Here is a 26,492-nt window from a genome sequence, read left to right on the forward strand (position 1 = left end):
TAACATAGTGAAGGCTGCTGCTCTGAGAACAGAAGTCCTTGTCTCTATCATGCATATAGTAATTTATAGTGTTTTTATCTTCCTTCTATATTCACTGCAACTGCTATCAGCATTGAAGGGAAGATCAACATTAATGTGATTAAAGTGATTTAACGCTGAGGATCCTATACATTTTTTTGAATAAAAAGAATCATCTTTTTTCATGAAATCATTCAGTTGCTAGGAAAAAGAGGTGTGTGTACTACATGGTTCATACTTGTGTCTCACCAGAACTGTTGTTTTAATGCCAGTAGTAATCATCAAATAGAACACCATGTTTTCAGTAGGATTTCTATTTCAGATGCTGTTAGCTTAAGAAAGAAACACAGGACAGTACAGACACCATGTGGTTTCCAAGTCTTATGAGATACCACCATGGCCTAAAGTAATAACATTGTTTGGAAGACTTGGCTTAAAAATCTTTCAACTGTGAGAATCCCAGAAACAAAAATCATCTCCAATCTGACATTCAAAGAAATGGAATGCCATAGTGTTATTGCAGCGAATCAACTGCAGTTTTAAAAATCCTATTTTGAGTAGATGCCATAACAGCTAATAAAACGTCAAAAGCCAACTAGCTTTTACATATATATTCTCATTTAAAGCCTGACCACTTTACCTGTTGTTGCTTGATCTTTTCAGCCCAGAGATGAGCCCTTAGAAGCAGATGAAAGATCCTGCTGATCTACCATGTAAATAGAATTTACAAACCCCTCTCTTCTGTTTTAATTAAGAATTAATGAATACTTGTTAAAAAGAAGGCTGTTTCTCAGTCCTATTCACTTTCTACTGGCAGATTCTTTATCAACAAAGAAAATGCAGGAGTTCAGACAAAATATCATTAAACTCAGGGTTCTGAATGAGCACAGTTCTATTGAAAGGGAAAAAGATAATCAAGGCTTTCCAGTTCAAAAGACTCAACAGTCTTCTGCTGAGTGGGGCAAAGGTAAAACAGCAACCCAGTGTTAATCCAATAATTCAATGACATGATGTCTGCAAAGTAGTACAGAAGAATTCTGCTCATTCAATTAGCGTGGGAGATGGAAGATTCTTTATAATTAGGTTTTCCTTGCAAAACTTGTTAGTTATTTAGCAACAATAGTTTTTCACAGTAAAAATATCTGCTCAAGTTCACACACCTGCATTGTTTATGCCCAACGTTTGGATTTAGTACTTGGACAGTGTAGCTAATGTTCATCATGTCTTTGCTGATGAATTTAGATTTAATACAGAAGCCTGTACAGAAACAGACCCACAAAATGCAATGGAGAAAACTCACCAAACTCTGACTTCCCAGCTGCCCTGTGCCAGCCCCCCAGCCAGGTACCAGAGCCCCATGCAGACTTGAGGCACCACCCAGTCTTGAGGTGAGCCACTGCATGAGTGCATTCTAAGGACAGCACATTGATGCCTAGCAACCTCCTACAGCATTAAAGAGCTGTAATTAAACATTAAGGGATAATGCCAAGTGTTTTCCATCAAAGCTGTGAGAAGAACTGCACTGTACCCTTGTAATCCTGGAAGGCACAACAAAGGACAATTTTCAAACAATCATTCAGCTGCTGACTTTTATAACATGACTCCTCTTCCCCTTTCCTGTTTGTTTCATCTGCCTCTTAGACCTTGTTCTTCAAACTGAAAGTCATTTGAATGTTATGTTTGAAAGTCATTCCACATTTGCTGTGCAATTGTATACAATTTTGTACAATAGCAAGGCTGTCCGAGGCAGAAATGCGTGCATACTTAATGTGGCAGACATGTAGAAAGACACAGCTAAATGCAAGCATGTGCTGTTAAAAAAAAAATACACAGTTAGGAATCCCATGAAGTTGCTGAATGTGTCAATCAAACCTATGGAAAGCCTGATGGCTCCTAAAGATGTTTAGGTACAAGGTTATTTGGTGCCTATATCACACCTTCAGTGTGTTCTCATGCTCTACCTACTGCTCAGAAGCAGACTGCTGTGCAGGACATGTACAATACCCAATGCTCCTTAGACATAATGCACTCATCCCACATGAATCCAGAGGAGATGGAAATAATTTTCAGGATAATTTTTTTCATCTTTTTTCATTCAACTCTTCACTGTTTCTCTCTTCTATTCAGAAAGTAGAAGTCCCTGCCTGTGATAGCCTTGCTGCTGGAGGCAGAGAACAGAAGTGTCTGGCAGTAATTGGCTCTCGTGACTCCTACTTCTAGTGATTTATCATCCAGCCTGCCAAGAAGCCCAGTGACTTGAAAAACATGATGCACCACTCTCCTTTTCCTCTGTGAAGAATTCTTGCTTGAAAAAAAAAAAGCCAATAAAACAAAACAAATCACCAGAATTACTGCTTTAGCACTCTCTCTGTCTCAGTACTCTCCATTCTGGAGTGCAACACAGACGATGGCAATGCAGCACCCTGCACCTGATTTCCACACTGCACTGCAGACCATTACATCATTAAGATGTAGGAAAACATGCAGCTGAACACTGGGACATGTGCACCTTGGAAAATGCACCTTAACACTGGCTCCACAGCCTTCTGCAGGGGATCCCTGCTGGAGATTCAGGAAAGGACTTGGTCATCAGTGTAATAATCTCAAGAATCCAAGTGAAGTCAATGAAGCTGCTCCTGAAATCAAGGATGTGCCTGGGTGTCTTTGCCAAATAAAAGCCTAAAAAAATAAAAACCAAAAACACAAAACTTCATAGTATTTTAAAGACAAAGTATCTAAAGTCTCGTTTTCCAGTGGTTGGTTTTCTTCTCCTCTCGTGGACTCCTCTGGACACTAAATACTAAGAGATCCCCTGCATTGCAGAACCCCAAACCAGCAGCAGAAGACAGTGCTTCCTGCTTTAGCCAAAGGCTTAAGAAGACAATCACAGAATCATAGAATCACCAAGGTTGGAAAAGACTTCCAAGATCCTTTAGTCCAGCTGTCCACCTACTACCAATATTTCCCCACTAAACTATGTCCCTTAGTACAACACCTAAATGTTTCTCGAACACCTCCAGGGACAATGTCTCCACCACCTCCCTGGTCCTATATTATAAAACTGAAATGGGGTAAATAGATCTCAGTAGAACAACAGGAAGAAGAAGCAGGATGTGACCAACCAGCTATGCTTTTTGTTTATTTTTAAACAAATGGGTGACCATAAACTCTAACCAAGATGCTATGCATAGCAGGCAGAATTCCCATGTAGTGTGAAAGAGACTTCTCTGGCACAGTACTGGATGGGTAACCAACATCCACAACTTAAATCTGCTGTTTCTATAAAGTGATTGCTGATTTCTAAGGCTGCTGGGTCAGGCAACAAGTAGAGAAGCTTTGCGTTTTTATGATTCTTCACATTTTGAAGCCCAAGCAGCACACAAAGTGGTTGGGCTCTGCACATTGCCCAGTCATTCCAGCACACCAGGGTTGTCCTATTCCAAATGCAGGATGCTGCTGAGCCTAATCAAACCAGACAAATGCATTTTCCCAGCTCCCTCTGTAGAATTGGAGAGCTATTATTAAGGCTGTGCCGACATTTCCATTTTAAAGTCCTATACTTGAAGGTTCCATAATTTGTATCAAAGACATCCACGCCAAGAGGCAGTTTGGCATACAGGGATAAAAATTTTGAATAAAGTCAGCATTTGAATAAATTCAGTAAAAAGGTCTCACTATCTCAACTGCACAGAGCGAGGCCCAGCATTAGCTACCCATCTGTGGTAGTTTAACATCTGTGTTAGGGCTGAAATGGTAATTTTTACCAGTGTAATTTCTACTTATTTTCTGAGCACCTGAATGATATCCCAGTGTTGCAGAGGGAGTAGATTTATGGCCTGGTTAATGAGGCTTTCATACATAAACCACAGCCATGCCTGCTTGCTGCAAGGTCCACAAAACACCAGATGTGCACATTACCTTAATGACAAGTGCCAAGGAGTCAGACAGATGACAAATTCTTCAAGCACTTAAAAAAAAAAAAAAAAAAAGAAGTGCCAGCTTTTTTTTTTTTTTTTTTTTTTTTTTTTTTTTTTTTGAATACTTCTGATGTACTGATTTCATTAGAGAAAGTCTTTTACCCAGACAGTGTGGAGCTCTGGCTTGGATGAATGCCTGAGTGCATATTGGCAGTCACCACTGTAGGTGCAAGGTGTAGGGATGTACAAACCCGAGCAGCCACCACATAGAGAGCAGGAGGGCCTCTCCACCTGACAACATATTTGGTTCTCAGGTAGGTTTGCAGGTTATGCTATCTATCGTGCTGAAACAGCTGCTGTCAGTAATTGCACAGAAGTGCTCAAAAATAGTGATTGTTTTCTGGGAGCAAGAGACAAAAATCGGTGTTGCTGTGTATATTTGGCTTACATGAGCCTTTCACTACTTCCTCATTTGGTAGCACAAGAAACACTACATTCTACAGGCAAGTCGCCCACCAGCTAGGTGCAAAGACATTTCATTATTGACTTTCAGGTCCGTGGTTCTCTATTTGCTAATGCATTTAGTCAGCTCCAAAACACAGTAACCAAACTCTGTCTTCAAAAGTATGCCTTACTGCATCCCATTTAGAATTTGACCCAAGATACTACACAGCTACACAGATTGCTGGAGCTGACAACTTAAAAAGTCAAAAAGTCTGAAATAAATTATTCTATGCAATCTTTTCAGTATTGTGTTTCCTGTAGTTTCCTGCCTTAAAAAGATAGATGAAAACAAAAACTTTTTTTGGCCTATTAGCTCAAGTAAGCCAATTGTCATTCTATTAATTTCTCTTACTTATTTCTACACTATTGCAGGCAGGCTAGATATTCCTGGAAAGAACAGACACTGAAATCATTTCCATTTATATTAGCATGTGCCATAATTAGCAGGAAGGGTCTGCTTTACTGAGGGCCTCTTTAAACTTAACCATCTGGTTTCCACCAAATCATCAAAAGAAACAGTATACATCTCCTTCAGAATTAGTTTCTCACTCATTACAGTACCCAGTTATAATTAAATTAGTCAGCAGTCCCACTGCCAGTATGTTGTTACAATGATCAGATCTGATACCTGTGTCTGACATTACAAGGTCATTAAGAACATGGGGGTACAAAACACATTTTTCTGTATTAACTGCAGCTATCAAGCTCTGTAAATAGCATAAAAGCTGCAATGGGGATTTTGATTTCTACATAAAGCACCATGATTTGGTCAGGGCAGAATTTGCTCACATTTAATTGGTCTTCCATTGGCTCACAGCCAGCGTTTGCTGGTTTCTTGGGTACTGTGGCAGGCCTTAAGATTCACTGCAGCTTGTTTCAGGTGTATTTGGGATTTTGCATTGGTGTTTAAAAACAAATTTAGAAAGATTATATACACATTTGATTCCTCATCAAGATGAATATGCACTGTAAGGCTGTAACAAGTGAAGGCAAGCATTCATCACGTGCCCAAATGTTTCCAAAGCAGAACACGACTCACTAGGGACTAAAATTCACACAAAACAATTAGAAATTACTACAGACTAACTGTTAGCAAGTCGAGCATTCCAAGAGACTGCAGAAACACATAGTCAACACATGACAGTATCTTGTAAGGAAATTCACTTATTCCCCATTTCCAATGACCTGGCAATTCTTTTTTGGTTTTGTTTTGGCTGATTAACTGTGGTTCCACACTTAGATTACCTGTAATGCTTTTCTTGTACCTCCTGTACGTCACAGGTTCATGACAGGCCCCTTCAGTGCATGCTGTCTTCTCTTTACAGAGGACAAGTGCTGTGGACCTGAACCACTGGGTTTCCTTCCCCATCTAAGCAGGTATACCAAAATTTCAAACGGTCTGTATTTACCTGAAAGCCCAGAGAAGTACCTACTTAAACTCTAGCCTAAACCTTCTGAGGAGGTTTCGCTCCCTTTAATAATATGGGGACACTTCAGATATACCATCTTTCTGTCTCATCTCTGTCCTTCATACAGTTTCATCTGCCTAACATCCCCCTTAGATGCAGCTCCATGGTGTAAAACAAAGCATCAAGCAGCTATGCCACATAAACAAAGCAGTACAAATGTCACTTCCCTTGTGAAGAAATCACATTCCATCTCTACTGAAATGTAGAATACATATACTTAGCTGTTACAATGTAGAAGTTTGTATTATATCATGCATTAGTCTATTCAACAACTATCAGAAATTGTGCCAAATTCTTTTCTGAACTTTCAAAAGCTCAGTGGCATCTAAACTGATATTATCACCTCTCCACAGTTTCTATTCTTTACTTTCCATTTTCCATCTGTCTTTATTAAAATGAACAGTGCATGCTATTGTGGCTATTCAACAAGATGCTCTACAAATCCAACTTAAACTGATTTCTAACAGCTGACATAAAAAGCTGCTGTAATTCAGGTTAGTTCTATGACTCTATGATTTTATCATTAAAGAAGAAACACCATGAAAATCACTTTTTATTGATTTAAAAAATATAAAACAAGAATCTCTGTATTTGCTTATCTAATACAAATGATCTCCCCTCCAACCAGTCCCAGCATTATCTTTTACAGACATTCTGAATCACCATAATGCAGTGTGTTTAATTGCTGCAACATATTAAAATCAATTTGTGGAGAGCATGAAAGAAGAATGAAAGAAAATCTGTGACAAGATCCAATGTCATTCCACATTCCCTGCAGAAGGCCCCACAGAACAAAACTCTCCTGTCTTATTCATGAGTTGAATCTCCTCAGTGGATTTTATCTTTTTGCAGTTCTTACCCATCCTGTGGATATTACCTTCATAGATGCAAGTACCCATGCAGCACTATGAATATCACCAAACACATTGCACTTATAATCTTATCTCCAGTGATCTGCAGTGATCTTTGTCTTGTGAGAAGTGTGTGGAGATAATGTTGCTTAATAGCAATCCACAGCCTCCTGCCAGGCCCAGACTGAAGTTTAAGAACTCAGGTTTGCTTTTTACAGTAAACCTAACTGTAGTCAAGGATCTCATGCCAGCCCAGTCCCTATTTTCATTCATCCAAATGTCTTTGATTGATTAAGCAACACTTAATGTTAGTGAAATAACTGACAGTGAAGACACCAAGACCCAATCAGAGCCAGAATTTTCTCTTATACATCTATAACAACAAAGAACCTCCCAGTGCACTTAAGAACAAATGAAGTAACCTGCTTGGTAGTGTACTGCAGAAGTATAGTTGCTGTAGGTCACTGTGACAGAAGCACAGAGAAAAAGCTCCTTTTAAAGTGTGAGCTCTAGTTCAGGTTGCCAGATGCAACAACAGGTGAAGATGCAGTAGATACAGCCTCAAGTAGACCAATCTGCCCTCTTCAAAATCTCAAACTCAAGTGCAATAGACAAAATCAGTCCTTATCACAGAATTGCAGAGGTTGGAAGGGACCTCAAGAGATCATCAAGCCCAACCCCCCTGCTAAAGTAGGTATCCTACAATAGGTCGCACAGGTAGCTGTCCAGATGGGTCTTAAGCATCTCCATAAAAGGAGACACCACAGCCTTTCTAGGCAACCTGCTCCAGTGCTGCATCACCTTTACAGTAAAGAAGTTATTTCTGACACACTGCTTCTACCTGGAGTAGAAGCTAAAAAAGCATCATGTAAAATCATTAAGCGACTGTTTCCCCAATTGGCTCCAAAGCACAATTATTCCAATGAGCACTTGCACAATACTTCATTTCAGTAATCACAGGATAAGGTCTCAAAACAAGTAGCACCAGTTAAAAACGAAGCTACTCTAATTCCAGACTGCCTAAAATTTCTGCATTGCTAACAGTGTAAAACTGTCAGCATACTCTCTTTTTCCAGAACCCCTAAAATTTTAATTCACAAATCGTGATGACTATAAGTTTGAGTAAATGAAAAGTTATGCAGCCTCATCATCCGTATTTCTGTGCAGTCTGCTAAGGGAGTCTGATTTACATTAAAATGTGTCCTGTTCACTACACAGTTACTTAATTTCATCATTTAAAGATTACTCTGATATCAATTTTTAATTTCCATTTTGTTCCACTGTTTACGTAAGAGTTGCATTGTTTCCTCTTCCAGAAACCAATTTAGTTTTGCTTCATGCATGTCTTGCACCATGGCCAACTTCATCTTCTTTTACAGGTTAGAACGAGTAAGCCAGGGAAATTCCTGGAAGCAAAAAAAACCCAAAACAACAATAGAATAAAATATGCATCAGAATGGTTACACAGTAAGAGGAATAGGATACAAAGATGCATTAACTACAGATGGAATCTACTTCACAATGTCTGATCACAAAAAAAGTTATCCCCTTTTGTCAAGAGGGAAAAGGAACAACTGCTACTTCTGGTAACAGTAAAGAGACTGAGTTTTGGTAAGAGCCAGTGAAGAAAAAAAAAAAAAACCAAGGAAAAAAGACAACACAGTGTAAATCTCCCATATCTGAAGAGAATCTTTTTGCCTTGCAATCACCTCAACGTTCTCTGCAGCTTTTGTGACGCTTCCTAAGTATTTAAGATGTATCCCCACATGAAGCTCACAAAAAATTGAAGACATAAATACCTGTTTCTTTCTTTCAGACTGTGGATCAATCATTACATTTATAAGAGAAGGTGCTCGCTTGTCAGCCAAACTTGCTTTCACAGCATTCTGCAGTTCTTCTGGTGTATTAACAAAGTATCCTTTACCACCAAAGGCAGACATAACTTGCTCATAGCGTGCATTTGGAAGGAGGGAAACAGGAGGTGCACTGTGAAGAAATAGAAACCTCTGATAAAAGGCAGGGAAGAGTTGCCAGATTGACAAATTTAATTACTTTAGCACTGATTTTCAAGTATGAGATTATTATTGTTCCAGCCTGATAAATTCTTCTGGGCTAGAGGAGTGTGTTTCCTATACCACTATTAGGCTGCATTTTAATCTGGAGACACTCATCAGCAGTCTTTTAGCCTAGTTCCCCCTGTACAGGGAAGTCCAACGTAGACTTGAAACAAAAGCCTCAGGTAGTTTTGGAGATGACTGGCATGTTGGAGGTTGACCAAATATGAACTCCATACCATGGAGCTTGAACCTGAGATGACAAACAGAGTGTGCAATTTCTGTGCCATACAGTTGTCCAAACAATAGTCTGGAATATTAGTTCCTCGCCTTTGGTAACAGGTTCTTATTTACATGAACTTTCCCCAGGGCTAAATTAACTTCATGAAAAACTTCCATCTGGATCACAAAGCATTAAAAGTGAAACAGAATGGCCATTTTGGCCACTTCTACTTTAATTAACAAGACATACTTAGAAGTCATTCACCTTGTAACAGGATCTCCGTACTGTAACATCTCTTTCCAGCTGCCTGCATCCAAACCAGTGTAGATCCCATTGTTGTTTACTATGATAATCAAAATTGGCAAGTTGTACCTACAAAGAGATGTATTTGGAAGAATTAGGAAATACCTGCGCCTTAAGGCATTAAAAGAATTCCTTTTTAGTAAAAATAAGATGATTAATAGAATATACATATATATCTATCATATCAATCTGAAAAAATCATCTATTCATCACATGGCAGAACAGAAAAACTACTCTGTATATTTTTGGGTTGTTTTCATGTGTTTTTAAGCGCGCCCTGTCTAATAGCAGCATCTCAGCCTTCTAGTTTAATTGATACTGGCAATATATGAAGAAGGCATCCCTGAGCAAAAAAGCAGTTACCTGCAAATAGTTTCCACTTCCATCCCAGAAAATCCAAAAGCACTGTCTCCTTCTATGCAGACGACTCGCTTCTCAGGTGTTCGGTCTTTGGCCACCAGTGCAGCTGCTATGGCAAAACCCAGTCCAACTCCCATTGTTCCAAAAGTTCCTGCATCAAGCCTAAGGGCGAGAACACACAATTACTTTCCAAGTTAACTACTCAAGCTTTATTTCAACTTTTAATAATTCCTCACAGATTATTAAAATAATGTCTCATAAATATATGTACAGAGATACCAGATATATGGATGATGATAGTCAGTTAAATATCAGATAAGGCTGCAAATGTCTTGAGACAAACATACCAGAACTAATTAAAACTGAGAACTATTATACACTAGTAGTATTCCGATAGTCTATTCTTACACACTCCTAACTTGCACAGTAACAATATTTCAAAAACCATTTGGTTACTCCAGAGATAGGCAGACTATATGAAATCTTTCTATATTTAATTCCTTGAAAATTTAGTCTGAAGGCCATCAATTAAATAATGCTGTCCAAACTTCAGCCTTCTGTTCAACTTTAGAAATCAAATTGCAGTCTGTAATTAAGTTAGATCATTTCAATCAGAAGCACATAATGGATACAAAAGAAAAACTAGATTATTCTAGGGTTAGCTTTTAAAATTTGCTTTCAGATATGTCCGATCCCGTATGAAAAAGGCAACAATTAACATTACTGTGTCCTTATTTATGAAAGGGGGAAAAAAATGTAAACTCTTCCCCAACTTAACTGGAAGTAAGTTTCGTTGGTCAGTTGATTAGCTTTTGTTTTGCTTACAAATAAATATTTTTAGGGTCACTTAAGACTTCAGTGCTAATTTCACAAAAAAGGCTCTAAGCTTCCCAGTCACATCAGAAGCATCACTTCAACAGTCAGAACTTGCTCTTCCCCTTCCTGTTCAAAAAAATAGCACTTAATTCCTACTTATAATCATCACAAGTTTGGGATAGCTGTCCATAAAATGACATACCCATGCTTTGAAATTTGGGTGACTACATCTTAAGCATGCAGATTTGCATGAAAGTATGCTCAATATATAACACCATTTTCAAAGTGAGGTCCTCCTCTTACGTTTTTCCTGGCGTTCTTTTTCCCGTTTGTTCAAGTGTTGTTTCAAAGAAACTAGAGAAACTATCACTCGTGTTGCAAACTACACAGACAGATCATGGAGAATGATTACAGTCTACAGAAGGACATTAGTATAGGTGTGTATAACATCCTTCAGACCTTCTCCAACATACGTACATTTATTTTACTTAGAGTCTTTAAAAAGCATGACAGAAATTCTGGACCACGATGCTTTTGTTTTATATATAAATCTAGTCTGTTGAGCCAGCACAACAAGGAAAATATCACACCTTTGACGGGGACGATAGTTAGGAAGCATAGTTCGCCCGATGTCCATGGTGTTTGCTCCTTCGCTTACCAAAATGCAGTCCTTGGGTATCAGTTCTCTGATGTGATGAAAGACTGTGTAATAATTCATGGGCAGGGATTTTTGTAATGCTAAATCCTTAAAAATAAAAGAATCTAGAATAAGGTGAAGAACTGAGACATGTAAATAATACTATGGAAATAGAAATGTACTATGTTAGGTAGGGATGAAGTTATTTGGACTTCCATGCTATACTTCCAGGTCTGCTTTACCTATTCTGGTGACACAACATATTTATCTGAGGCTCACTGTGGTCAGCAACCTGCTCCCTTGGCTGGCGGTTTAATCTGAGAGATGCATGATTTTTTTTTTTCAACCACATGTTCCACTGCTGATCACTGTAAACACTGTCATCTGTGTACTGGGAGATAGTTCTGAAGGGTGATCTGCTGCAATTAATCTACTTAAAAATCCACTTTGGAAAAGTGCATCATCAAGAATACGAGTTGTATAAAGCTAGACACATTCTAAGTGTCTGTGGCACCTTGGCATAAAAGCTATTTGCATTTGACATAGATTATGCTGCCACCAGCCCTGCTAAACAGCACAGTTACAGAGGAAAACAAAGAATGAATCCATTCTGTGTGATGTCCAAAGTAAATGAGGAGTTTGAGTACAGAGCAGTGATAAAACTGACTGTGTATCAGTCCCCCTTAAGGTGAGAAAATGGATTTGTTTAACATAATACTACCTTTGATCTTTCCTCATTGTTCAGCATTTTCTCTCTTAGTCTCTTCCACCACTCTGAATTAGAGGGATATTTCAAAGGTCTTTTGCTGAATTCTTCTAAAAGCTGGAAGAATATTTGAGATGATGTAGATTTCTTTCAACGTATTTAAAAAATACCACACGCATCAAGAATGTTATGCCTGCACAAATCAGAATCTTTACCACTAAACCAGATGCAAAGCATGAAAATGTTGCACGAAAAAAAGGCTTCTTCTTGTTTTTTTTTTGTTTTTTTTTTTTAATTATGTAAGAGACAACTACAGTAAAAACAGGAAGACATCTGACATTACATTACCTGCTTAGTTATGGCGTTTATATCACCTAATAACATTGCAGCTGGCCTCACATTATTCCCCATCTCTTCTGCACAAATATCAATCTGTATTTCAAAAAGAAAGACTACCATTAACTCAAAGATATTAAAGGGATATTTTTTTTTTCCCCAATTCAAGTGAGGAACATTGTCTGACTCTCTTTATACCTTGTTCTGGCCAGACAGTCTTCTTTCTCTTTCACTGAAACAAAATCAGGAAGTTTTTTATTGAAAATAAAAATTTAATATCCACCTTTGACAGTTAAAAACCAATTATAAATGAGCTTAAAAAGTAGTTTTAAGATTTATTTATTTATTTTTTAAGAAAAAGATAAAAAGATATATTGATTTGAAAAGTCAAAAGGAATTCTACTTTAAAATTTGCTACTCCTCGGGAAACCGAGATAAAGCTCCAGAGCACTGCAAGCTGGAGAGGCACATTAAAGTAAGCCAACTACTTCTCAGTCAGAGACTCTTACAAGAGAAGATTTTGAGGGCATAATCAGTTTAACAACTTTTCTATGAGCTGGCACACTTCCAAATAATTAATTGGTTAAACAGCCTTTCCTTCTCTTTTCCCATGAGCATTACTGAGTGACTGAGCTGTTGCAAAGACTGACTGACTCTGAATCTGAAGCTAATTGTATTTTGAAAAAATCCAGCTGAGGGCAGTCAAACAGTGAGAAAGGTTTCAAATTTCAGGACAATTTGTTTTCAATCACTGAAATTCCAGTGCTCCAAAATCACATACACATCATGAGTCTAATCCTGCATTCGTCAATTGCACACAAGCATCTGCTCTTCCCACGACACCAACACCAGGTCCTTAATAGCTGGAAAAACTCTGTAACCGTTTTTTGAAAAAATGCAAGGAAATAAAAACTAAATAAAAATTAAAGAAATCAGAATTATTTCTACAGAACTACCACACCTGTATGCACTCAACTGCACTGTCTGCATGGCAGTATTTTTCACATGAACTACGCTACCAAAATAATTAGCAAAAACTACTGTAGGCAATGCTGGAACACAGAGCATATCCTTTAATTGTCAACTGTTTTCTTCCTCACCTGAATAACCTTTACGTCTTGTCGGAACCTCGGTGGAAGTCCAAAATGCAAAATCCAGTTCAACCTCGCACCAAGCAAGATGATTACATCAGCATGTAGTAATGCCCTACCAAGGTAAATAAGAGAATTAGATGGAAGAACTATTGATAAATTTAACAGTGTTTTCAAAATTACAAGTAATCCTAACCATTGCAGTAAGCACAAGAATATACATAGGTTGCTTAGAAAGTAATTCCTATTTATATCCATGGAAACTACAACAGATGCAAAGAGCACGAGAACACTACATGACAGAGCAAGGTCTCAGCTACAAAACTATTTTTGACATAGTCACCACCATTAGCTATGCATTTTTGCCAGCAATGAACATGAGCCTGCACACTGTACTCATAGACATCTGCACCAGCAGAAGTGACCCACTGTTTATGAACAGTGTTTTGCCACCCACCATCTCACTGTGCTGACATCCACTGCTCCCCGCTTCTGTTCTGTAAAAGGTGTACTGCAAACACCATGCAAATATGGCAGACAGCAGAACTTGAGCTGCAATATGTGCTTCTTATGCTTCTGTTTAAGGTGTTAAAATAAAAGCCTAATAGTTTTTCTAGACCACTGAGCTAAGTATTTCAGATAAACTGCTCATCAGTTTCCTTTAATGTCATGAAATGCATGATAACAACATAGGTTTTATTAGCTACAGAATATTATCTCTCAGATGAATTATCTTCCTGGCCAGCATTTTAAGCATTGTCAGAAGCAATATACCTAAATTTGTTGCTTCTCCTCAAGCAAGATCCTCAGAGCTCTATAATGAAGTATAAAATATCTGAAACAATTTCTTATGTATACATTTTGTCTTCCCTGGAATTTGTAAACCTCCCCAATTCCCAGCTGTTTCCTCAGATGTTAGAAGTCTTGCTTTACACTTACATGGATCTTGCTGCAGCTACACAGTTTGGATGGTTATCAGGAACTACTCCTTTTGCCATTGGTGTAGGCAAAAAAGGCAGTCCAGAAAGGTCCACAAACTTTCTGACGTTGTTTTCAGCACGTGAATAAGCAGCACCTGAATGAAACAAAAGGGATGCTTAACACTACAGAAACCTACTGCATCCACCTGAATTTCAATTAGATTACATTAGTGGCAGAAAGAGTAGTACTTCCCATTATGAAAGCTGTCTGTTATTTTTCACTCTGGAAAACTCAAAAGATAACACATCAAAAAGAGGCATTTGGTTTCACATTTCCCATAGGTGAAGTTCTATATTACAGTACAGAGAGCTCTGCAGCAACAATGGGAGATGGCATTTGTGTCACATCATGTCCTTTTTTGCTTGCCCCGTTTATGGCCTTGTATCACAAGGTGTTATAACAATCTACCCCAGCAGGTCTATGGTAAGCCTTTAATGAAAACAGGAGAAGCTCAAAAAAAATTTGAAGATAGGTATTTGTGCATACGTTTACTGCGGTGCTTTCTGCAGTACAAACAGCTGAATTAAGGTTGCCCAGAGCTGAGAATTGACTGGTCCCTGTGCCATTGCTTAAGTCCATGAGTTTGTACTAACAAGAATATATATAAAAGAATATCTGGACACATCGGTTCATTACATTTGAAGAAAAAACAGCATTTCCTCAATCGCTGACATCAACAAAACACATTGAGCTTTCTACCTATCACAGAACACCCGTTAATTCACATGTATCAAGTCAGAGGAAGGAAAATACAAACCAACCTCTTCTGAAATACTATCTACTGTTTCACTACCTAATTAATAATAAGACCCATCTAATCTCAATTATTTCAGTTTCTGGTTAAACACAGAACCTTTTTCTGAGATGCAGATTATTCCAAAGTCTGAAGAAGAACTGTGTGGGTGAAATTAGTTGGTTATTTCAGTTCTACTGCACCCTAATGAACCCATATCTTTCATAGAAATGCCCCTGCGTGGATTGACATTCCAGAAGTGACTAAAATAAGTGAACCAGCACAGAAAATAATTATCCCCTGTCTTTAGGGACACTCCCCTTTCAGAAATGAAATACACTGGCAGAGTACGATGGAAAATCTACGAAGCAGCAGTAACAGCAACATCTGCTGTGCTGTTTCATGACAGACAGCCTGGCACTTGCAGTAAGTCCACATGGGAAAGTGACCTTTGGTTAATTTGTTTCTTGACAATGGTAGAGAATATCACTTCTGTATTCTGATGCAATTTGCCTGGAACTTTCGAACTTCTTGTACTGGTTCTACAGTTAAGAACACAGTTATCTGGTTGTTGGGTTTTTTTTTGTTTGTTTGTTTTTTAACTTGTATTTCGTAAGTTGATTCTTCTTTTAACATAGATGAAAAACAGAACAAAATAAAATGCTTCAAAAAAAAAAAAATTTTAATGTCAGATTTCAATGTTTTTATGTAGAACGTACAATGGAGGGGAAAAGAAATATCTTTAGTCATTGCTCTCATCCTGCACTTATACAGTCAAAGCATACTACCTTTTCCAATGATTAGCAAAGGCTGCTTGGCATGAGCAATGATAGATGTTGCTTCAGATACAGCAGAGTGCTCAGCTGTGCTGATGGGAGGTGGTGGGCAGCATTCTACATACCTGGAAGCAGGTAAAAAAAAAAAAAAAAAAAAAAGAAAAAAATCAAAACAAGGAATAACAAAAAAAAAAAACAAACAACCTATTGCTTAGCACAAAAATCCCTGCATTACCCACAGAATTTATCAGAACAGGACAAGCATATCTTTAAAACAGATTCTGAAGTTTTTGTTGCTACTTGCACGATTAAAGAAATATACATCAATCTGTGAATCTCTGAAACAATGCGACTAAGACACCATCATAGGAATTCATTTATTTTCACACATTTCAACAAAAACTACAATCCATATCACATGCTATAACTGAAAGTTAAAATTCAAGGCTGAATTTTTGATGTTATTATTGCTACCTTATAGTAAAACATTTATTCTCTTGTTATCTTTTTCCTAAGGCAAAGTAACTTAAAACTACAGGAAACTAAATGTAAGCTGTACGCACTTGACAGAGCTCTTATTCACCTGAAGATTCACAAAATCCCCAGGTATGTCAATGTAACAGGAACCTGGGCGGCCATATATACTGGTTCTTACAGCCTAGAAAAAAAGATGATCAGAATTTTAACCACTGTGTGAAAGGTTGTTAAAAACCTCTAAGTTTGAAGATCACAGTCTGCAGTGAAGGAACACGCTGTTTAAGATTACTGAATCATCACAGGGAAAATTCCCTTCGATTGTTTTATACCAACTCATTTAAGGTTTGATTGTTATTTACATTTCTGTCTATGAACAGCACTAGGTTTATATTCTTTAATTAATTTGGCATAAGACAACTGTATTATAAGCAGTTGTATGTGGAAACACTAAAGTAAACTTCTATGCTGACTTTTTATTTCAAGTAGCATGAACAAAGGAAAAAAACAAGACAATCTTCTATTACGTTCTTAGTTCTTCTGTTACAGGTAAGCACTCTGCTGAATTTGCACTTCTGAAAACAGCTACGATGCCTGCAGAATTTAGGCTGACGTGGTTGAAGCGTTACTACAGAAATAAGAGACTTTCCTAGCTCATTCCGAAGCACAAAGATAAGAACCTTTCTTTCTCTCATGCAGACACAAACAAAAAAAAAGCCAGCAAACAAGCGAAAAAGACGCTCCCAAAACTAAATGTAACCATCTTCACCCCCATCCCTCCAAATCTCCTTCACATAATGAAAGCACTTCATAGAAGAGCCTGAGAGCTAACACAGCTGAAGTTTATGGTGTTGTATTTCTAGTTCTTGCACATTTCCCTAAAAGCATTTCTCATAAAAATAAATATCACACAGGACCAGCATCTATTCCTAACATATTCAATAGCACTACCAATACAAGAACCTCTCTGGTTGTGATCTTACTCAGTTAACCACTGCCAAACATTTGCAGGATTGAAGTAGTTGTAGTCACAACTTCACAAAACAAAGAAAGAAAAAACCCAAAACACACAAGCAAACAAATGAAAACAACAAAAACCCCACAGACCTTATGCAGTAGGAGTCATCTACTTGGTGTTCTGCTGTTAATTCAGTACTTTTTCATACCTTTTCAATAACAGCAGGAATGACTTCCAGGCTGCTTGGACGGACAGATAGTTTGTTGTACAGCCTAGCAGCTTCAACCTAAAGAAATGCATATAACCATTACACTGATTTATCAACGTAATTCAGTCTTTTCCAACTCACTTCAACATGAATAAATTGAAAAAAGGCCAAATTAAAAGCAACAAGGTGTCAAATGCCACACAGAAAAATGCAGTTCCTCTTGTGGTATAAACTGGCAAGCTATACTTCTTCTTGAGGCTCTTACATATTTGTTTCCAGATAGTGGTGTTTCTTTTTCTTGGAAAGTTTATTTTGCTTTCTTTCATCTCAGATAAGACAGACAAGGGTGATTTATCCCAGCTGAGAATCTAAAACCCAGCACAAATTCTAGCATGGCTATGGACAAAGAAATTCCAAGTGGTCCAGTGAAGTACACAGTGACAGTTTCAAACCAGTAGATGGAGCAAGTCAACAGATCATCAAATCTGCTAGGAAATGCCAGCGTCTGGGATACTTACTCCCATGCTAAGGAAAAATATCACCAGTTATTTAACTGAAGCCATTTTGGAGAAATGGAAATGTCTGCGTACCTGTGGGAATTCCTGGAAAGCTCCCATGGTTTCCTGATTTCTGTCAGAAGAGCCTCCAATTACAATCAAAGGCCTAGGAAAGTATAAACATGCATACATATATTTTTATAACTGCACTCACATCTGCAAACTTACTTTATAATCAAATCTTAATATTGTTGAGACCTCAGCAGGAATAGAAAATGACCAGCATACTACAGGTGTAAATCCTAAATAAAACGCTTGACTTCCTAGCATCCTTTGATTCATCAGTTTGAGGACATTCTGGCCATATGAGATGATCTCCATCTAGCATAAAAATTCTAAAATCTCATATTGCTAGCTACTTTAATTCATTTGGTAGCATAAGTGAGAAAATAGTTGGAGAGAAATGACAATTTCTCTCACAACAAATACTAAGATTTGTTTGCAAGAGACACTGTATTGTGCAGAAACACTAGAACTGAGAAACACAGTAGGAAGTGATGTTTTCAGAATTAATTTTCTTTGCATACCACCTGGAATGCAACAGAAATTAACTGAGTATTTGACAGCTCTTCTCCTTGCATTCAGTTCTTACTTCAAAAAATCTCCAAAGACCAAGGAGACAAACAAAAACCTAACAGGTTTATAAGTGGCACTGTTCTTAAACTGGTTACAACCATGTGTGAAACGTGGTGCTAGCTTACAATATGAGTAATACACTCCACATTAAAACACTTTTGTTGTCAGTTCCACAAAACACAATCATTATCCCACGGTGAATGAAAATTGGTCTCTCATTGAGTTTGTAGGTCAAAACTGAACTTCCTAAAGTGCTAAATGCTGGATCAAGAAGAGAAAGCTCTCATATTAATTTGCACGTTCATCCATACTGAACTGAAACGCTGACCCAATGTTTCAAGCCTAGTTTTTCAGGCTCCTAAATGATTTCTCCTCAGAAACAGCCTTTCCTTTGATTGCATTTACATATACAATGCGTTAAGATGAAACATTAACAGCACACTCGAAGCATAGCCCTAAATTTAGACACTCCAAAGATTTTGGGATATGTTTATCTAGATCCAAGACTCATATTCAGACTATTGTCTGCCACAAATTAAACCTCAGTTTGAATACCTGGACATGGTGAGATTAGAACTTCAGGCTGTGTCTCACTTCTGTTACAAATTCTTATGGAAAATGCATTTGGTGAATACTTTATAGATATTTTATTCCGCTGATGTACTGGTTGTTTTTTTTCCCCCTCTCCTCCCAGCAAAACGATTACTTCTATCCATATACAATCAGTGTGTTTCACTGCAACAAACTTTACATTCCTTTCACTTCTCTTTTTCAATTCTTTTTATTTAAAAGTTCTCATAAATAAAACAAAATAAATTCTATTTAGGAGTAGTAGTCCCAATATACAATATACACATACAATGAAGAGAACGTTACATCTTTAACATGGCAAGCCCCAACAGTTATACTACAAAAAGATCTCGCTCTGCTTGACATCTTAGAATCATAGAATCCTTGGGTTGGAAGGGACTTTAAGGACCACCTAGCAATCCTGCAATGAACAGGGACATCCACAGCTACATCAGGTTGCCCAGGGCCCTATCCAGCCTCACCCTGAAAGTCTCCGGAGACAGGACATCAACTACAACACTAGATAACCTGTTCCAGTATCTTACCTCCATCACTGTAAAAGACTTTCTCCTTATATCTAACCTAAATCTACCCTCATTGAGCTTGAGTTACATAACTGCAACCAGAAATAAAGGTTTCACTCTATGTGATCACCACACTATACTTCTGGTCCAACAGTATGCATTTGTAAGAGCAGTGCTTATTACTGCTAGTTAGATTTAATTAAGTCCAAAACAGTGAAGCAGGAAGAACAATGTCTACAATTAAACTAATAAGAGCACCAAGCATTATGGATTTGCAAATGAAGAACTTATGTAAACTGAAAAAAACATTTCAACTGCAACCTCAGGTAAAGAACAATATTGCACCATGCCAGTCTAATGAAATCTTAAAACTATTGCAAACTATTTTTTGCTGACTACTTTTACGGCCTGAAATACAAACACTTTTACTCCGAATGAGGCAGGAGAGAAGATGGCAGAGCTGTAGGTAATTTTTAACACTTTTTACCCTCAGAAATGTAGCTTACCGAGGCCACACTTGCAACCTAATTGTCTTGATTTACATGCCTGACAGCTTGGTGGGACAAGCTTTCATGGTAAACTAAGGCACTTCTATTCAGTCAGTCACTGCTTGACTTTTTTTCCAGTCAATCCATAAGAGTTTTTTCACCTGAGAGGAGCTAAACAGAGAGGAATCAGAAGAATGGGTTTCCAGGCTTGAGGAGGATAACTCAGACTGAGCTTTAAGGACTATCACTTAGTTACTAAAGTCAGAACCCTTGGGGCCAGTTCAGCTATTAGCCCACTTCTGTGAGAAGCAAGTTGAAATTCAGATCACAGCAGCATGTCACAAAACCAGGTATAATGCCATAGAGTCACAAGACACAACAGTGAACTCTAATCTTGCCCTATAATGAGGGGAGAATATTTGGGCCTATGTCCCTTTTCATGACAGACAATTAGACTGTATAACCACTCACCTTAGCATGTCTCATGTTTTCATCATCACATTAAGCAGGAGTAAGGAACAGCTGCTACTGAATGATGTGATCCTCTCCTTCCTGGCTTCTCTTCCCTTCTAACACCTTATCTCCTTAACGCTTGACCAAGTCTCCATGCTGTGTCCAGTGAAACAGACTAGAAACCTCATCAGTAAACTCAACAGAAAAATCACTGGTCTTCCTCTCTGAAGGAAAGCACCATGTCTTTCACCAGGAATGCCAACTGAAAAGGCGAAAACACTTTTGAGACTCTAACATTCAGTGGAAGCTCTGAATAATGAAAGAGCCAAGGAAAGTTACTTTCATAAAGCTGAATTTAGCTCTCATGTATGCTTATTTCTCTCCCTGAGGCACGTAACAGGCAAAAGGCAAGACTGGTGGGACTAATGGAAAAATGCCTGTTCAAAAATTGTGGTTTGCTCAGTGAAAACCCATCTCCTTTTTACTACAGTGTCTTCAAGTAAACAAGTCACTCCCTCATCCTTTTGCCAAGAATAGAGGCTTACACAAGATGAAGTTGGGTAAACAGGGCTTATCTCATACAAGAATCAGCTTGAGTGAAAAGAGCAACATGTCCTGTAAACTCATCAGCAAGCACCATAAACACTTCTTACTGCCAAATTCATGACTGTTCAAAAGAAAAACTTATTTATCTGAAGTCACATAGGGATAGCAAAACTTTGGTCAATAACTATTGACAAATTAGAAAAAAGAAAAAGTCTGAACACTGCAGAACTTTTTTCAGTGTCAGAGACTTTGTTTAGCAGAGCTCCCATTACCAACCCTCCCTTTCCAATCAGCCATTACAAACCTATTTCTCCAGGTCACACGTACGTGGTATTACACAGCTTCTGCCCAAGTACTTCATGCAGCATTCTCAACAGCTTTTAGGGGCAGACCAGCTAAGGTTGCCACATCTCAGTGAAGGTTTGTGGGAGTAAATGCTATTGCTCTATACCATCTGATATATACCATATATATTGCTCTGTGTGGGGAGCAAATGCAGATTTTAACAATGCAGTTGTCAATTTGTTCATGTATGAAATATGGAAAATACAGTAATTCATAAACATTATGGCTCTCAAATATAGAAAAAACTCTGAAATTCTTTCAAAACTCAGTAAAGTGTTACAGGCTGTATCTTACCTTCATTTTCAAATGCATCCATGTAATAAGGTATATTGATAGACTTTTTAATAAACACATACTAGGGTAGAACAAAAAGGAAAACTTATCCATGAGGATACAAAAAGCTGAACTAAGTTACTTTTAGGGGGCACAAATGAAGAATTCACTACTCGCTACCTACAAGAAGAAAAGAAGGTCATATACTAAATAGTGCAGAGCTCAATATCTACACCAAATGACAGTGAAGAGTTTTAAAGAGAAAGTGGAATTAAATTACCAGCAATTCATGGTTGCATTTGCCATCCCACCAAGGGTATGTAAAAAACCTGGACCAGAAACTACAAGACATACTCCCGGCCTGGACAGAAAAATAAAAAAGAAAGAAAAAAGGAAAGTGAGTACAGTAAACATCCAATTAATCACAAACAAAAATTAGTAAGATGTTGAAAAATAAGATATTAAAGTTCTATTCATGTTGTCAAAATGCATGAACAACGTGGGATTTGTAGGAAGGACTAATAATGCAATCAGAAATTATTTATCTTTACCAGTGTAAATAAACAAGCAAGGGAACAGTTGTCACGTGCTACCCACAGACAGGTCCAAAACATATGGTGGCTTATCATACTTAGCATTGTGATTATGCAGCATGATTATTGTTTTTTTTATTTAATGCCTATGTGGAATTCGGTAAGCCACCTAAGTTGTCTCAACTCCACTTAAGCACTGGGTATCAACAAAAAGAGCTCACGAGGAGAGAGAAGGATCTGACTCAAAGCAAACTTTATTATAGTCTAAATCAAGCACAGGCATGTCTTATTCCAGATAAAGAGATAAAAATCATCATTCTTAATTACTGGGCATTTTCCAACAGTCCTGTGGGCTATGTAGATATGAGAATAAGAAAAAAAGAAAAGCTTATTTCTAGAGGATTATTGAAAGGAAGAAAAACCTCAAAACAGTTCTAATACTTGCAGATAGGAAAAGGATTGATCATCTGCATCAAGTCTGCATTTGTAAATGCACACCAGTTGCTGACTTCAGGAAAAAATCCATAGGATACTCAAACAGCAATGCCCTTTATTTCACGGGCCACAGAATGCTTCCCAGCAGTGTTAAGAGCAAAATGCAGGAGAAGAGGAAAATCCAGCATTTCTTGTCAGGAGAAGCACATGATAAACAGGCAACCATGTAATTAGTCTCTGTATCAACAAGGTGTTTGTTGAGTGATACGACAAGACTAAGATATGGCAGAGCAAGTCTACCAAGTTGCAACAAACAATGGCTGTTAGTTCTGCCCTTCATAGAGCAGTGTTAAACTACTCATAAGAAACCAGAAGAGAAAAATTTAAGGCACTTATAAGATTCACAGCATTACACGAGTTTTAGCATCTCTTTGTTCCTGCCCTGAATCGTACCAATAGAAATACTGATAACTGTATTGACAAATAGTTTAAAACTGATGTTTCATTTTAATTGTTCTACATCTGCACACACTAAAAAAAACCCAACTCCAAACCAAGCTTCTGTTGAATATAATATAGTTGATATGATACAAATTATATCATTATAAATGTTGATAAACATAGAATTTACCTGCCAGTCAAATATCCAACAGCAGATGCAGTGTAACAAGCCTATGGGAAATATTGTGGAGTTATACAGTTATTATTAACACATGCACATTTCATGGTATGTAAATAACATTCAACAGCAGTACTGAAATTAAGCAAGTAAAGATGTTTCCCTGATAATTACAGCTTAAATAGAATTCCAAGCAGCCCTTTGCCCTTCCCTTTACAAAGATGTGCTTACAGAATCATTGAATATCTCAGGTTGGAAGGGACACTACAGACCATCAAGTCCATTAACCTTAAAATTAACATGAGCAAGAAATGCAGGTAGAACAGATACAGGCACTGGACTTCAAATTTGAAACCGCTCATGTTAACACTGGGTTTGAAAGATAGCCAAAGCAGAGGATTGCTGTTCTTAGACAAGGAGGGTTTAATTAAATACTAGCCTGTTTTCAACTCAAATACAAGTAAACTAACATAACGTAACTAGTAAACTAGATTTAAGTGTTTTTGTACACACTGGTCCAGTAAAAACAATACTGCCATGTCAAGGAGCAGCCCTGCAGCCCCTTATGCTAAATGTACTGGGATTGGCAGTAGGACTTCCAATCAGTGTTGCAAAATCTTGCTGCACCAACCTGAGCTTCACGCTTAGTACGTGATGTCAGATTCTGTTACAATGAACAGATTAATTACAGGCCTTGAAAATATGGCCTTTCAATCTACAGGTTGAAAGCAGAGGTCCCAGAATAGTAAACAACTGTGCTGATGGCCAATTACTGGCCAATGCAGAAGTGCTGCTTTGAGAGCTGGGGAGGCTGTGCTTTTGCTTTAGAAAAAGTGTCAGTGCCTCAGCTTGGGAAAATAAAAGCCAGCAAAACAGACCAAAAAAACCCAGATGTTTAACAGGGAAGGCACCTGCCCTGACCTGAGAAACACCCATCCAGTACTGCACTGTCCATAGTCCAGACAGGAAGACCAAGGGTTCTAAACTGTTCAAAGGCTGAAAGATTGTACAAAATGAGATCGTGAATCCAATGGGGGTTGAAAACAGAGGTCTGTTTTGCTTCCTTCCTTTTACTGGAAGATTCTCAAGAATTCTCAAGATTCTGCCAATCCTTGGCAGCTATGAGCATCTGCACTAGCTACAGTATATTGGATACTCATGACATAAATAGGATATGATTCTCAAAATCAGACTGCTTTAAGTATCTAGTGATAACTATTGTTAAAGAGGTAAACATTACCAATGTGTGTTAATGAATAGTTTTTTTTTTTTTTTTTTTTTTAAGTTTAAAACTAACCTATCAATCTTCTGAATCTATCACAGCAATCTGTAATTACTCAGGCAAAGACTCACGCCCCTACTGAGTTGCAACATAACCACCCAGTGTTCAAGGGCCAAGTGGGACATGAGTTAAACTACTACTAGCACATACGTACCATGTTGCAGGCCACGGGAGATTAGCTGCAGATAATTGACAGTGTCAACGAGCTTTCAACTTCATGCTTTAGTCTGATATTTCTAATCTAACAGTTTATTCTGCAAATGTGCTTTTGCTACAGCTAGTCTTAAAATGAGGTGTGCATCTGATTTCCATACATCTCAGATTACAGACATCTACCTTTACCTACACAGGAAGCACATAGCTGTACACACAAGCACCACAACAGTACAACTAACAAACTTGGACAACTAGAACTATGATGCATAAATATTAAATGTACATTGAATATATTGTGTGTACAAGGATCTTGCTCTCTTCACTGCCAAAGTCTCCACTGAGGACAATCAAGAAAACAAAAACCATCACAAGATGCCATTAAAGAAATCTCAACATTTTGACACTACAACAAGTCTTTGTAATATTGTTCTTCCCCTAAGCAAAAATATCTCACTATTTACTGGAAGTAAATGGAATATTTTTGCTGAGAGTAGTGAGGTGCTAGAACAGGCTGCCCAGAAAGGTTGTGGATACCCCATCCCCGGAGATATTTAAGGCCAGGTTGGATGGAGCCCTGGCAATCTCATCTAGCAGCTTGCATCCCTGCCCAAGGTGGGGGGGGGTTGGGACTTGATGATCCTCGATGTCCCTTCCAACCCAAGCCATTCTATGATTCTATGATTTATAGAGAAAGATGTTTCTTGTCTTCTTTGTTCTCAGAAAATAGTCTAATAAGCAGTGATAAGTAGGAAAGCATCTAATTTGGCAGTGCAGAGCAATCTTCTCTGTTAATTACAGACACTACTACTAAACTAATTTTAATCATGTTAATAACTAAAACTGAAGTTAGAATAGCTGCAAAAAGACCTATGGGAATATAAAGAATATCAAATTCCTAATCCTTCAAAGGAACCAAATGTACCTTTAAAACATGACAGTATGTATTTGCCTCTCTCATGTTAGAGACTGATTCTTCCACGTAGAGGCACATATTCCTCTCCTGGTCCTCACACTCATTAATATAACAATGCTGGGGTTAGACAGCAGAAAGACACAGCTCACGGCCACTTGGTTCAGGAGAGAAAGAAATGTTTTGTTCTCTGCCGCCAGCTAAGGAAGACTGACAAGAGCAGAGGTGAAAATCGAAGCATGGAAAGCTGGCAGGTCATCTGTGGGCCATCCAGGAGCGATCTATGAGCAATTCTTGAAAGCCAGGTATAAACTTGATGTTGCTGGGAAATAAAACAAAAACCAAACGCAAAACCAGCGTCATGCCATCAAAACAGTCCCTGCGGCTAACTCGTGACACCTGGGATCTAAGCTGGCATACTTACAGCCTGCTCGTTTCTCATCCCTATGTACTTGATTCCAGCTGCCTGTGCCGCGACTGCCACCTCAGTGATCGGAATACCGACAACGCCGAACATGTACTCGATATTCTAGAACGGAAACGTTAGAGATCAGAACGACTCCGAAAAGACGGCTTAGAAAGCATAAGCGCCAAGCATAAGTCCACGCTCTTACTTGCGCCCTGAGAGCCTCAGCGATAAGCTGAGCGCCGCTGAGCTCCTCCATGCTGCCGCTCCGACACAGCAGGAAGACGGAGCGCCGCAGGCCGCGCGGTGACCGGTAAGCCACCCAGCCAATGAGGCAGCGGAGGAGGCGGGATTAAAGGAGACGAGTCTCCGCCTCTCACCCAGCGGGCGGGCGGTGAGAGGGC

General features: G+C 38.3%; 1 protein-coding gene across 1 annotated transcript; it reads right to left on the bottom strand.

Moving 5' to 3' along the window:
• Positions 1 to 6,448: 6,448 nt before the first annotated feature.
• HACL1 (2-hydroxyacyl-CoA lyase 1) lies at positions 6,449 to 26,421 on the bottom strand. Its single transcript, XM_048952204.1, has 17 exons — positions 26,297 to 26,421; positions 26,107 to 26,211; positions 23,347 to 23,387; positions 22,028 to 22,108; positions 18,006 to 18,078; positions 17,416 to 17,493; positions 16,339 to 16,433; positions 15,788 to 15,900; positions 14,225 to 14,360; positions 13,295 to 13,400; positions 12,207 to 12,290; positions 11,874 to 11,975; positions 11,106 to 11,260; positions 9,703 to 9,861; positions 9,301 to 9,408; positions 8,559 to 8,745; positions 6,449 to 8,165 (listed from the first exon to the last, which is right to left on the bottom strand). Exons 1-17 carry the CDS (start codon positions 26,345 to 26,347, stop codon positions 8,133 to 8,135), a joined length of 1,707 nt encoding a protein of 568 aa, XP_048808161.1. The 5' UTR covers positions 26,348 to 26,421; the 3' UTR covers positions 6,449 to 8,132.
• Positions 26,422 to 26,492: the final 71 nt, after the last annotated feature.

This window comes from Lagopus muta, chromosome 7, assembly GCF_023343835.1.
Source record: "Lagopus muta isolate bLagMut1 chromosome 7, bLagMut1 primary, whole genome shotgun sequence".
NCBI lineage: Eukaryota > Metazoa > Chordata > Aves > Galliformes > Phasianidae > Lagopus > Lagopus muta.